The sequence below is a fragment of the Anolis sagrei genome, chromosome 1, assembly GCF_037176765.1.
Source record: "Anolis sagrei isolate rAnoSag1 chromosome 1, rAnoSag1.mat, whole genome shotgun sequence".
In the NCBI taxonomy this organism is placed as follows: Eukaryota; Metazoa; Chordata; class Lepidosauria; order Squamata; family Dactyloidae; genus Anolis; species Anolis sagrei.
This window is the reverse complement of record NC_090021.1, coordinates 200566902-200580354: the sequence shown is the minus strand read 5'-3', so window position 1 is coordinate 200580354 and position 13453 is coordinate 200566902. Positions and strand designations below refer to the sequence as shown.

At 36.5% G+C, this 13453-nt stretch overlaps 1 protein-coding gene across 3 annotated transcripts in view; it reads left to right on the top strand.

The window, feature by feature from the left end:
- The window catches only part of MARCHF7 (membrane associated ring-CH-type finger 7), a 35387-nt gene extending 22398 nt beyond the window's left edge, over positions 1-12989 (top strand). Inside the window, exons 4-11 of one of the 3 annotated variants that reach the window (XM_060777684.2) lie at positions 589-763; positions 1488-1649; positions 3391-4492; positions 6362-6531; positions 7685-7794; positions 9028-9141; positions 9912-9960; positions 12124-12989. In XM_060777684.2, the coding sequence (XP_060633667.2) occupies positions 589-763; positions 1488-1649; positions 3391-4492; positions 6362-6531; positions 7685-7794; positions 9028-9141; positions 9912-9960; positions 12124-12182 (1941 nt within the window). In that variant the 3' untranslated portion in view covers positions 12183-12989. Of the gene's footprint in view, positions 1-588; positions 764-1487; positions 1650-3390; positions 4493-6361; positions 6532-7684; positions 7818-9027; positions 9142-9911; positions 9961-12120 lie in introns of those variants that run through there. The other 2 variants (XM_060777675.2, XM_067472156.1) reach the window with 2 other exon arrangements.
- The last annotated feature ends 464 nt before the right edge of the window (positions 12990-13453 follow it).

The window sequence follows — 13453 nt, the reverse complement described above, 5'->3', positions numbered from 1 at the left end:
TACCAGTTGAATTTTCAGAGAAGTCTTCAGAGATATACCACTGTACAACTATATTAAGTTGTCACTAGAGCCTTTACATGATAATATGATAAAACTCAGCCCAAAACCCACAAGCAGTAATACTTTTTTTGGGCCTACTCCAGACAGTATTCAGCATCTGAAGCTTCATTGGCTTGCTCATCAGGCAAGGGTGTCAGATATCATACAGGGAAAAGAAGTTGATATTATTAGTAGCCCACAGACCTACATTTCCTCTTGAGATGTTGCAAATTAAGATGGTGTAGAAGGGAGTTCATTGTAGGGAGTGAAATAGCAGTAACCTCCATGCATTTTCAGTCACTGAACATCCGAGCCTTGGATGAGTAATGTTTATAAGCCAGAGGTTCTCCTCCTCTGATCTAAAGTTGTACACGTTCTTCTTAAATTAACTTCATTTACATACAAGCTTGCTTCATTATTTTACTCAGATCTTTTCACTAATGTTTGATTTAATCTGTTGCTACCTTGCTGTGTAGGTTCATTGACAAGTTGTAGATCCAACTCTTATTTTGCAGAAAAACATTAACCATTTCAAAACATTGCTTGTAGTCTGCATCATCATCTTCGCCTCTTACATCTTCTTGGTTTGGTGACACTGAAAGAACTCAGGGAGCATATTCTTCAAGACTGCATAACCAGCAACAGGATTCTGATTCTAAGAGACCTAAACTTTCTTATACATCTACCTCTAGTGTGAGAAGTAATGGTTTAAACACTGTTTCAGGTAAGTTATATGTTAAAAGTTACATAAATGCTACAAAATTTGACCTGATTCTTGCTTAAAGGTATCATGCTGTTACATAAAAACCATAAAGAATCACATGGCTCTTTAAAAAGTTGTTTTCAGTGTTGCCCCTTTACTGAAGGAAGAGTCCGATTATAAATGCAGAAGATTTTTTTCTGGTTGTCTACTCTCTTTGTACTACTTTCGGTGCTATTTCCTAAGGGTCCCATTATAATTTTTTGGGAAGGGCAGCACTGCACAAGGAGGGAAATATGTCACTTCCTTTCCCACTCCACTAATGGAAGCTTTTATTATATGTTGGATCCTTAGTTGGACAGTTCTCATTGAACTCTTAACAAATGTATTATGGTATAAGCTTTCAGTCATCAAGTTGAGATAGTGTCAGATATGATTATTCATAAGGGAACAATTACATGTGTGTAAAGTTTTTTTGCGTTATTCTGACTGACCAAGAAATAATATGTTTCCGAAAGCTGTTAGTAAATTAGTCTAGCCAAAATACTAAAAATGTTTGGGCTGATTGTGGAAGTTAAAATGAAAATTCCAACTTGGAACTCTTTCCCCCTCTCCTTTTTTCACATATATAAAAACATTCAAAAGCAAATAGGACCATGTGAATTCAGGAATATAGGAAGATGTGTTGACTGTTAACAGCTTGGAGCAAAGAAGCAGGATGACATAACGGGTTTAATTTATGTTTTAGATTCCCAGTGGAGGTACAGTGAAGTCCCCAGATCGTCATCTGTGGTACTTGGATCATTAGGAACTGAACTTGTGAGAGAAAGGAGAGAACTAGAAAGAACAGACCCAACTGTTAGTAGGCTGGTGGACTGTCACAGGAATTGTGATTTCCCATCTTCATCATGTATGTATTTGAAACTTGAGAATGTTTAGGCACAAGTTATCTTTTGTTACATTGTAATGTTCACAGATGATCACCTGATTCTCGTTTGGATGTAGCTACTTTTTTTGGTACTTAAATGCAATGAACAAATACAGTGCTTGATAATGTCACTAATTGTGGGGATTGAGTTCAGATAGAACAATTCTCCTTGGTCTTTCCTCCTTTTGATTTTTGTAAGAGAAATAGTTTTGTTATATGGTATTCTAATTAGATGGAGCATTTAATAGACTGCTCCAGTTGCTTTTTAATAGACTCCGTTAGGTTTAAAAGTTGGTTCTAGTTAATAAAATAGCTCTACTGGGTGGACTGTATCTTTTTGCAGCAAGTACAGACATGCAAAAATCTTCCTCTTTCATGGTGTATTATCTCCAGAGATGTATTTGTAGGAGGAATATAATGTATTGCCCAAATGCATAAGTATTCATTAACTGTGGAGGCCCAAACTCTTTGGGGCCACATAATCTCTATCAGAAGGTTGTGGCTACATTTATGTGTAGCATATGTTGTGTTTTGGCATGCTTAAGTGACTCTGGTAACAGTAGAGAACCTTTTGTATGGAACATTTTGCTGAATTCAGTTACTGTTACCATCTTAAGCACAGTCATTTGGGGAGAATTTGTGATGTGAATGCAGGAAGATTACCTACAGTTGATGAATTAGCTCCTAATATTTTAAATTGGACTGCTCTTCAAAACTATTACTCTAATTTTAGTTGGTTTGTTTTTTTAACGAAGGCTAAAATTAAAACATCACTGACCTTTTGGATTACTATAGCATTTATCATGTTTAGCTCAAGTGAAACCAGAATTGCACTGGTATTGGCATTTTGATTCTTGGTGATTACCGTAGTATTTACAAATTAAGCAACATTAGTTCTCTATCTGCAACATGTATTACGTAACTGCTATTTCAGTTTACCTTTCACTAGAGTTGTATTTCTTGTTTGCTGCAAACATTTGCTTGGATCCAAATGAGAAAAACCCTGATGCATGAGCAAAATTGGTCTCGTCTATCTCAGGATTCAACTCATCATATTTAGCAAAATGAGGAAACTATAAAAGTAGACGTGACATTCAATAATAGTGCTTCTTTGTACTTTAGTTCCATTCATCATCAGTGTCAATTGAAAATTAAAGGGGCAGTTATGCTATTGAATCATAGATTCTGAAAATCTCTAGAAAAAATAGTTGCTGAAAGCATACTTTTAATAGAAATGCATTTATATAAAGTTTAAATGTTATTGGATATACCATATTTCTTAAATTGCAAGATGGCATCAATTGTAAGATGCCGCCTAATTTCAGCATCATCACCACCAAAAAATTACATACGATACATCTGTGATTCTTTGAATTGAAGAAATACAATACTGGGATTTTATGACATATGGATTTTTTTCAATTGTAACTGGAGATAACTTAATATTCTAATTGACAAATATGTTAAGGTATTTTAGTTGCTAATGTGATGTAGTAGTTAGTGTTGGGCTAACACTAAGACGACCCAAGGTTCAGTTCTCCCCTCTGCCATGAAATTTCATGGACCTTGGGAAGTTGCTGTCTTTCAGTCTGCTTTTTTCTAAGTAAAATGCATAAAATTGGTTTGTGAAAAAATAGACTTTCATCTAAGCTAAATTAATCTGTAATAATAATTTATAGTTGATTACTGTCCTGAGAACTCCTTTTTCTATGTTCCTATGTAGATCTTCAAGAAAGATCTGCTTCTTCATATGCACAGGGTGCGAGACCAAAAGAAAACTCTCTGGGCTCTTTGAGGCTGAACACATCCATGAACCGCCAGTTGCCTTCTGAACATCAGCCGTCATTACTCTCCAGAGAACATAGCTGGAATTCAAGATCTAACTATGTTCCAAGAGAGTTGGGCTCTTCTGAAAGGAATATACAGTCAGAGATTGTCCATGGTGCCATGCGAAGTGGAAACAGTTCCTTGAGCAGTTCTGAAAGAGTCATGCCATCGCAAAGGTCATTAAGTGAACCACCTACAGATACCGAAGGAAGACGCTCAACAAGGCAATTATTGTCACGTTTAGCCTCTAGCATGTCCTCCACATTTTTCTCCAGAAGATCTAGCCAAGATTCCTTGACATCAAGACCTGAAGATTCAACTAGTTCAAGAGCCCAAAGCTCTACCCAGGCAAGTGCTGCCAACACAGCTACAGGTTCTTCTGAAGGTACAGAAGTTCAGGCTCCTGATGCCTCTCAGGGATTTAGCTTTCTTCGGCGACGATGGGGCCTGTCAAATGTTACACCAAACCCACATGCTGATTCAGAAACTGAAAGTTACAGGCAGGAGTCTGAAAGTAGAAATTCTGGTTCCTGGCTATCATCTTCTCTCAGGAACAGGTGTACACCGTTGTTTTCGAGGAGGAGAAGAGAAGGGAGAGATGAAACTGCAAGAACCTCTATCTCTGAAGCACCTCCTAGATCTTTGCATCTTTTTAGGAGAAGAGAGTCCAGTGGGGAGGCATCTCTTGAAGCACAAAGTGAATCCATAAGGCCCACCACAAGGCCTCCAACGCCTTCAGTTCCTAGTAGTGCTTCGTCTCTTGCCTCTGGGCCAGATTCAATGCATGGTAGAAGGAATTCAGGAATATCAGGAATGTTTCCTGGGTCTCTTTTCCGGTTTGCCGTGCCCCCAACACTGGGAAACAACTTGTCTGATAATGTTATGATAACAGTAGATATAATTCCCTCAGGTTGGAATCAGCCTGATGGACAGGATAACGATAAGTCAAAAGTACCACCTTCAAGAGATCCTGAACGGCTTCAGAAAATTAAAGAGAGGTAAAATGCCATTTCCATAACTTGAAGTTGAAGTTTAACTATAAAGTCACAATAAGATACAGGTTGAATATCCTTTATCCGGGATGCCAAAATCCAAAAAACTCAAAATTCTAAAATAGTTCACATAGGTAGCTGAAATAGTGACACCATTACTTTCTGATGGTTCGGTGTATAAAATCTGTTTCATGCACAAAATGATTTAAGTATTGTATATACAATTATCTTCAGGGAATGTTTATAACCTGCATATGAACTATAAATGAATTTTGTGTTTTAACTGGCTATCTCCAAAATACCCAATTTATTCAAAAATGCAATACAATAATCAATCCAAAATATAGAACACTTCTGGCCCCAGGTATTTCATATAATGGATACTCAGCCTGTACTATGAAAGCTTTTTACTGTTTCTTTGAAATGTCTTAGATCTTGTGGTATAGTGATTTGGGTTAACTTCTTTTGAGTTGCAGCCCCCCTACAGCATTCCTAGTGGTCCCTAGTCCTTTCAGAAGTTTGGGCATGGGCTTGCAGGAGGAAGATGGGATACAGGAAAGTCTGATTTGGTGGAGATGAATACATATTCTTTTTGTGAAATTTCCATAAATGTTGAAACAGTGGCGATTGGAGAGAGCGTGTTTCTCAGTTCATTTTTTTAAACAAATCTGCACCTTCTGCATATTGCAGATCAGTTTACTTGAAGTAACAGCTGTCTGTGTAACGTGCTTTGACATAAAGGCTTTTTATATTTGATATAGTAAATAGTAAAAATACAGTTTATTCACAGTATAGGATCCTGAAATGTAGTACATCTGAAAGTTTTGTCAGTTTGAGAAGCAGGCAAAACAAATCTTCAATAAAAATGGAAGAAACCATCATCATTAGTAAAATAAAGAATATGAATTTGTCTCCACTATGTCTCTGATGTACTCATTAAAAAGAACTGAGAAAGGGAAACTACCAGTAAATCCAGGAGAAGTAATGATCTTATACTATAGAGTCTTCTGGCATTTAATTTATGAACACCTTTCTCAATCATTTTATTCATCTTTCTAAAAGAAAATATCCCATTTTACCTTATATACTCATGGATAAGTCAAGGGGAAATTATGGCTTTTTGTTTGACCTATGGATAAGTCAAGGGGAATTCTGTGAAGAGGAGAAAGCACCAGTATTGTCTCAGGTGGGCAGCTGCCCCTGGCTGTTGCTGCCATTTTCTTTCCCATGCATTCAAAAAGCCAGAAGCAGCACTATGCCAGAGAGAGTAGAGGGGGGTCAGTGCTTATTTTAGGTTGTTCCAATATGGACTCTTGCCTTTCACTACTCCACACAAAGAAAGGGGATAGTTCCTATTTATTTATTTTTGTACCACACTTATACCGCTGCCCTTCTCACCCCGAAGGGGACTAAGAGCAGCCTTACAAAGGCAACAATTCGATGCTACATATACATATTGATAAATAAACAAATGCATTACAATCCAAAGCAATTAAAACATCAAACATTAAAGCATCAATGAACGTCACACCATCACTTTTTTCTGGAAAGTGTTAAGATACAGTACTCACATTGATCCTCAAATAAGTCGACCCAGGGTTTTGGGATTGATTTTGACTAAAATGTCTAGAATTTATCTGGAAAAGAATTGTTTTGGGGTGTGGGGAAGCATTTCTCCCCCTTTTCCCCCTTTGGTCTTCACATCTACATTTAAGCCAGTATTTTTGGAAATTGTATAGTACTCCTATATGAATCATGTCTTTTCAGCATCTTAACTACTTGGCTACTAGTTTACTATTCATTGTTTGCAATTTGTAATGTTGTGGTTAACATGAAAACCTTTTTGAGGTGACATCTTTTTGGTTTTGCCTTTAGCCTTCTTTCAGAGGACTCAGAAGAAGAAGAAGGAGACTTATGTAGAATTTGTCAGATGTCATCTACTTCTCCTACTAACCTCTTAATAGAGCCATGCAAGTGTACCGGGAGTCTGAAGTATGTTCACCAGGAATGTATGAAGAAGTGGCTACAATCCAAGATCAACTCAGGTGAGGATAGCTGGTTTTAGAACAATAATTCAGGAGAGATAAAGGGACCTCAGTTGCCAATCGTCAGTAGAAAGGACATCTGTAAATAAAAGTTTGTATGGGTGTGGGGGGTTGAACCCACAGCTCCCAAGACTTCCCTTGTTGTTTTAGAAACTCCTCAGATCTCTGGAGAATGTTTTTAGAGGGCAAAGGGAAGAGCAGAACAAGAGGGAAAAGATCAAAATACACTTTAGTGACAAGAGTATTTTACAGGTGGAACTTCATTCATGAGATTTTAGAATCATTGTTGTATAATTTTTTATCTCACATTTTCCCCAACATTGGGACCCAGGGCAGTTTACAAAAACAGAACAGTAATTCTTAAATTTAATTCTGCAAACCAAAAAAGTTAAGTAAAACTTGAATTTTGAGAGAATGCAGATATTTGACAATCTGAATCTACCTTGTGGATATGTACAACAGAAGCTAAACGACTGTTTTTCCTGTCAATAATCAGATTCTGGGCGATTTCAAAGGAAATGAATGTGGAGCTTAAAGTTTTCATTGCAGGTGCAGACTACAAAAATCTACAAAAATCTTTGTCTGTCTTAAAGGTGCTACAATTGCCCTTTAGGTACTTTTTCTTGGTAGTACAAATTTCAACCAGAATGCTGTGATATGTCCATCTCAGTCTTCATTTACTATTAGTGCATGGAAAGCTGCATACTTTATCCCATTGTGTTAGAAATGTTAGGACACGTTTACCTTCACAAATTCCAGTAGATCTGGATCCCCAGAACAAATTTGGGGATTGGAACACGACTGGTCATCAGATTTTCCATTTTTGTTAAATATTGTGACACAGTTCGGTGCTTGACTGTATCAGAATGACTTTAAAATGTGTATTTTGGAATAATATAATTTTACAAATATGAGCTGCAAAGTGAAATTTCCAGTAAACATTTTAAAATGCATAGATGCAGGAAAAGTGAAGATTCGGGTTATCTTATGGGGACCTGTGCTTCTTGGAGTGCTTGTCAAGCTTCCAAAAGTATATAAAAAGATAAAATGTTTTTCCAATAAAAAATGTCCTGTAGTTTACTGTTTCAGATTTAGTTTTTGAAGAAAGGTTTTGTGGCAAAATAAAAAAATTAAAGGTGTCTTACTCCCTCAGGTTCCTCATTGGAAGCCGTAACTACTTGTGAATTGTGCAAAGAGAAACTGCACCTCAATCTTGACGATTTTGATATCCAAGAGCTTCATAGAGCACATGCAAATGAACAAGTTAGTATATTTTGGCTAATTTGGTAAGTGTCAGTTTGGTGTTGTTACTCAGGACAGCATGTTTCTAAAAGAAAGTATTTGTTCAGTTCACATTTGAATGGTGTAATACAGATGTAGAACACATTGTATGTCATGTGTGTGTTGTGAGAAAGAGTGGTGTGCTTCTATTAGCCTTGTAACAAATGTGAAGAGGTTGGAGTAAATGATGTTTAAACAAGAAGCAAAAGTGAACATTGCAGATTTAAGAGAACTATTCTGGGGGTTAAGGAGGGCAGGAGACGTTCAAGCAGAAATAACCTCTGTCTTTTGGCAGTGTGCTTGAGTTTATGTCTCTAAAGAGGTCTGCAGAAACACATTTGAATGGAAGCCCGAGTCACTATTGAACGAGAGAGTTCTGCTGTCATAGAAGAGTGCAGATTGTTTCCATACACGAATAAGATACCTAGTAACAGGGAGCAGACCTGCCTTTTGTTCTGCAGAATCAGTAGCCACCAGCAAGGTCCCTTTCTGATGCTACTGAGGCTAACCTTATTATTCTACAGTGTGACCCTGCCGCCCTTGCAAAACAAAATATATGCATGCAATATCAGGATGTGCATATTGTAAGGGCCAAGGGATGAAAAACTTGTTACTGCTTAGAGGTGGCCTATGAAAACTGGCTAGCAGATGATACCATTTTATTTTCACTGGAATCTCCTTGACACTAATGGCTGAGCTGTAAGACTTGTGTGTCGTAATCACCAAGATGCTTTTTATCATTCAGGTTTAGTGCTATACAAATGCTACTTACGATTTATTTTAGTACTGTATCAGTTTCTCTAATTGCATTGTTTTTTGTTGCCACTCTTTTTAATAGGCAGTGCTTATTTATATTTAAATTATTAGTGTTTTGAGGTTTGGGTTATTTCTCAAGGTCACCCTTTTATTTAGCAAACAGGAGCCCAGGAAGACTTTCAGCTGATTAATCTGCTCTCAAGCTTTATTTTACATAAGATTTAAAGATATAGCCAGTTTATTGAGAAAGAGATGTACTGAGGACTGGGTTTGTCTTGGCTAGGCAATTTCTTTTAAAGCACATCTGTGCGAAGAATCGTATTTTCAGTGGCTATTTCTTAGGGAGTCAAAATCCTATGTATACATACGCTGCTGGGAGAAAATGATCAGTGTAATATAGCACTGGTTGTGCTTTTCAGGCAACTTAACCTTTGACTTGACGATACCCTCTCTCTCCAGGCAGACTACGAATTTATCAGTTCTGGGCTTTACCTTGTAGTGTTGTTACACTTGTGTGAACAACGCTTTTCAGATATGCTGGGAACTACAAGTGAGGCTAACACACGTGTCCGGGTAAGTGGTGTGTGTGTCTTATGTGCTAGAGGCAGATTGTGACACTTACAAAAGTTCGTTTCATGTTCTTTCAAGATGTACACTGGTCAGGATCAAAGGGACATACTCCCATCTGGGGCTTTCTGACTCATCCTGCCAAATTCTCTTATGCTCACTAAAAGTAGCATAGGAATATCCTTTTAAGCAAATTGGGCCATTGTACACAATCCAGGTCCAACAAGTCTAACTAGTTCTACTTTGGAATCTGCAAATATTTCTGTGCATTTCAGTTAATTGTAGGAAATAGTGCTGAGCCTGCCTGTCTATCAGTCAAGTTCCAGATGGGTTTATATTCACTTCATATTCAGTTCATAGGTTAATTTTCTTCTCCATGCAAGTAATGCATCTTCTAATACATGCCTTAATGTGTGTTACCCAGAGGCTCCTGTGATAAAGGGTACATCTCAAATAAAATAAAAGATCACTAACCCTACATCAGTTTTGCATGTAATCATGCAGAGAAATATAACATGTGAATTATTGGAGCATAATTTGACTTCACCAGCTTCCAGGACCAGAGGTGGCTCAGTGATAGCATCTATTATTATTAAGCAATGATGGTTGTATTTGCAGTTCTTCTACTTTTGCAATATGGGGACTGTTCATGAGTATGTGAAAGACTAAAAATGTGTAAATAATTGAAAGGCATAAACATGACTAGTATTTTAATTATTCAAAGTCCTGTGGTGATCTGCAACTTTACATCTGCCTTCTTTCTGGATTGCTTCTAGTTTATTAATCTTGCGAGAACTCTTCAGGCACACATGGATGATATTGAAAGTAGGTGGCTTCCCTTTGTTTAGCTTTACTTCAGGGTAAAAGGAACAAAGGAATGATTCAGATTTTAACTTGACATGTATAGTATTAGGTTATTAAAATGTTGGGTTGAGCTCAGTTTTAATGCAACGACTGGCTATATCACAATGCTGAAGGGGTGAAATGTCTTATATAAAATTGTGCTAATTAGTAAATTAATTCCAAAGGAATTTAGTCTAGCTTTTACACTGATATCTTCCTTAAAAACTCATTTAAAGGTTTTTGAAATGCACTACAAGACTATGGATTATGTAAAAATGTAAGAAAAAGGAAAAACTGAATGAAAACAAAAAAAGCCAGAAACAGAAAAAGAAATCAAGAGCATGACTTCTGATTTCTTTTACTCAGTAATTATAAAATTAATAACGTCTCTTGACTGTGCACACAATTCCTACACTACTTTTGTCAATATAATCCTACATTGTCAAAACCTACAGTTAGCATGTTTTTCTGTAAAAACGACAACCAGGGTCCCAAAATCTTCTAGAATATCCTTAATACTTTTTTCTAATCAATGAGAATAGTTTATCCATTTACACTAAATCTATCAATTTAAATATTTTAAGACTCCAAATTGTAATGTGTTGATATTGTTAAGAGGCTTCCATTTTTTCCATATAGTAATTTTACTGCAGTCATCTTATACCTCAATACTCTTCCATAGTTCCTTTCCAGTTGCATATTGATCAATCCCGTAAGGGGAAAAATCTGGCATTAATGGGATAATGTCCATATGAACATGTGCATTTAGATCCAAAATTTCTTAGTCCACCACATACGATAAAACGTCAACATCTCTTGTTCACGTTTCCCATATAGATATTATGTATCTTCTAGTAGTTGCCAGGTTTCTTTCTCTCTTCCTCTTTCTTTGTCCTTTTTTCCTACAGGTCATACCATAACTATCTGAATTGTTCAAACACTGGTGATCAGATATATGTAATTTCTATAACTTTATTCCACGGATGGCTTTTTGTCTTCCTAGACTGCTGATACATAGAGAACATCTGGCTTATCGTTTTAATGATGTGTTTTGATTTTTTTTACAAAACATGAGGTTGCTCAATATCAATCTTAACTGTATATATAAAAGGATGTCCTTTTCTAGGAAATAGTTCCGAGTTGGTTTGTGTAAGTGCTCCTTGTAAATGCATTTGAACAAAAAGCAAATCAGATTTGCATATAAAATCTTTTCTGGTACTGATGCTAGTCTGGCCTTTCATTGTTGTTAAAGCTGAGCAGCTGTAAATCAAAAAATAATAAACAAATCTGTTTGTGGAATATGTGTGTTTACACTGCCCTGGAGGGCTTCAGAGACTTTGAGGATTATTTCAGATTAAAACTGTTAACTGTTTTTTTTTTCTTTCTTCTCTTTTTTTTCTTTGTACAGTTTCATTTTTGATGTATCTCTTTCCTTTTCCTACTGTTCTATCCTCTTCTAATGTTCTCACTCTTTCGATGTATTAGTTAAAACTTTCAAATGCTTTAATAAAAATTATCTTAAAAAAAAAACTGTTAACACAATGGGTTGCTGTGAGTGTTCCGGGCTGTATGAGCATATTCCAGAAGCATTCTTTCCTGACATTTCACCCACGTTTATGGCAGGCATCCTCAGACCTCTCAGTCTCTGAGGATGCCTGCTATATATGTGGACAAAACGTCAGGAGAGAATGCTTCTCAAACATGCTTATACAGCCCTGAAAATCACAGCAACCCAGTGATTCTGGCCATGAAAGCCTTCGACAACACATTGTTAACGCAATATTGTTATAACGTTTTAAAAAGATGAACTGCCTTAGAGCCTTCCAGAAATGTTTGATTCATTGTCTCATCATATTTCATATAACATTCTCAAACAGTCAATAAAATAAAGCTGTAACTCCCCCCCATCCCCCATTCCATTTTGGCATAAATACAAGTAGGGATGTTCTTCCATTTTTATTTCCAGTAGTGATTGAGGTAATTTCTGAAGACTGTTGCTTTCAATTTATGAAGGGCTCCATCTTGAAGCACTTAATTCAAGTCTGTTTATGCGATACTAAACATATTCATACTCAAATCAACGATGACCTTGTGTACCTTAAAACTTTGAGAAAGGTTTTTGATTGTCCCCTGTATTTCCAGCAGCCTCAGATGATGATGATTCTGAAGATGGTGATGTCGGGAGAACACTTGATGCTGCGTAATTGCAAAAGCAAGGCCTGGATGCTCAACAGACATAAGTACCACCAGTATACATTTTCTTAGTAAAACACGCTGAATACTCTTTGATTTCTGAAGCATTGTTGAGTTGAAAAATCTGCTGTTGCAACCCGGTATTCAAAGACTTGAACATTCAGTCTGCAAGAGAGAGTTTCTCCTTTGAGATTATGACATGTATGCCTTCTTCTAAAATATCAGATTTTTATGTGTAAGGAAAATGTATTTTGTATAAACTTCTTACAGTAATCAGCTAAAGTTCTAGAAAACATTTCTCAAGTTTTGCTCTTCTGCTGGTTAAGTGGCAACATTAAGTGGGTTCTCAAGTCAAAGTCACAGGGAAGGGGTCATTCTATATTCACTTTTCATTTAAAAATAAATCTGGGAAGTCTCATCATTTTGCTTCCAGTATTAATAACTGAGATTGAATGGGGGAGCGAATGGGTTCTGTGAAGTTAGTGTTAAGTTTCTACGGTTTTTTCTGTAATGGCTAACTCAAAGCAATAAACTTGCAAGGGGCTACTAATACGCATTAATGATGGCTTTTATAAGTATTGATTTCAAAACTGCGGATTATATTTGATGATATTATGTAGATGGTCCAGTAAGTAATTACAGTTGTAAACACTGGCATTTCTGCATTCCTGGAAGGGATGAGAGCTATGGTTCAGAATCTTAACCAAATTATTTATCTTAATGAACCTTTTTTAGAACCCACATTCATTGCTGAAGCACTGGTCATCATTGTATTTTCTAGTGTTGTCACTTGTTTGTTAAATAAAAATTGCAATGCATATACCTTGTCTGCCTTTGTAAAATAGAACTGTAGTCTCCTAAAACTTAATTTGGTGAGATAGATATTGTGTATTTTAGCTTATGATGTCCAACATTTAGAAGGGGACACATTACCAGACCCTGTTCTCGACAGAAGCCAGCAGCTAAGTTCAAAAAGTACATATAAGCGGTCAGATTTTAAAAGTACAGGTATTAACAGTACTATTTTCTAGCAGTAGGGCATTCTCATGTGGGTTGATCCTTCCACTTTCACTGATGAGGAAAAGCTTCTCTGCCATATATGTAAAGCTAAACTCAATTTTAGCTGATGGGTCTTTCCCATTGTTACCATCTAATTAAAGTGGAAATTCTTCACTTATCACACTTCAGATCAAGAGTTCAGCAAAGTGAGGATGTACTATCTGTGTTTAAGAATTTAAATTACAATGTAATCCTAGGTGCTTATTCCCATGTAAACATCCAT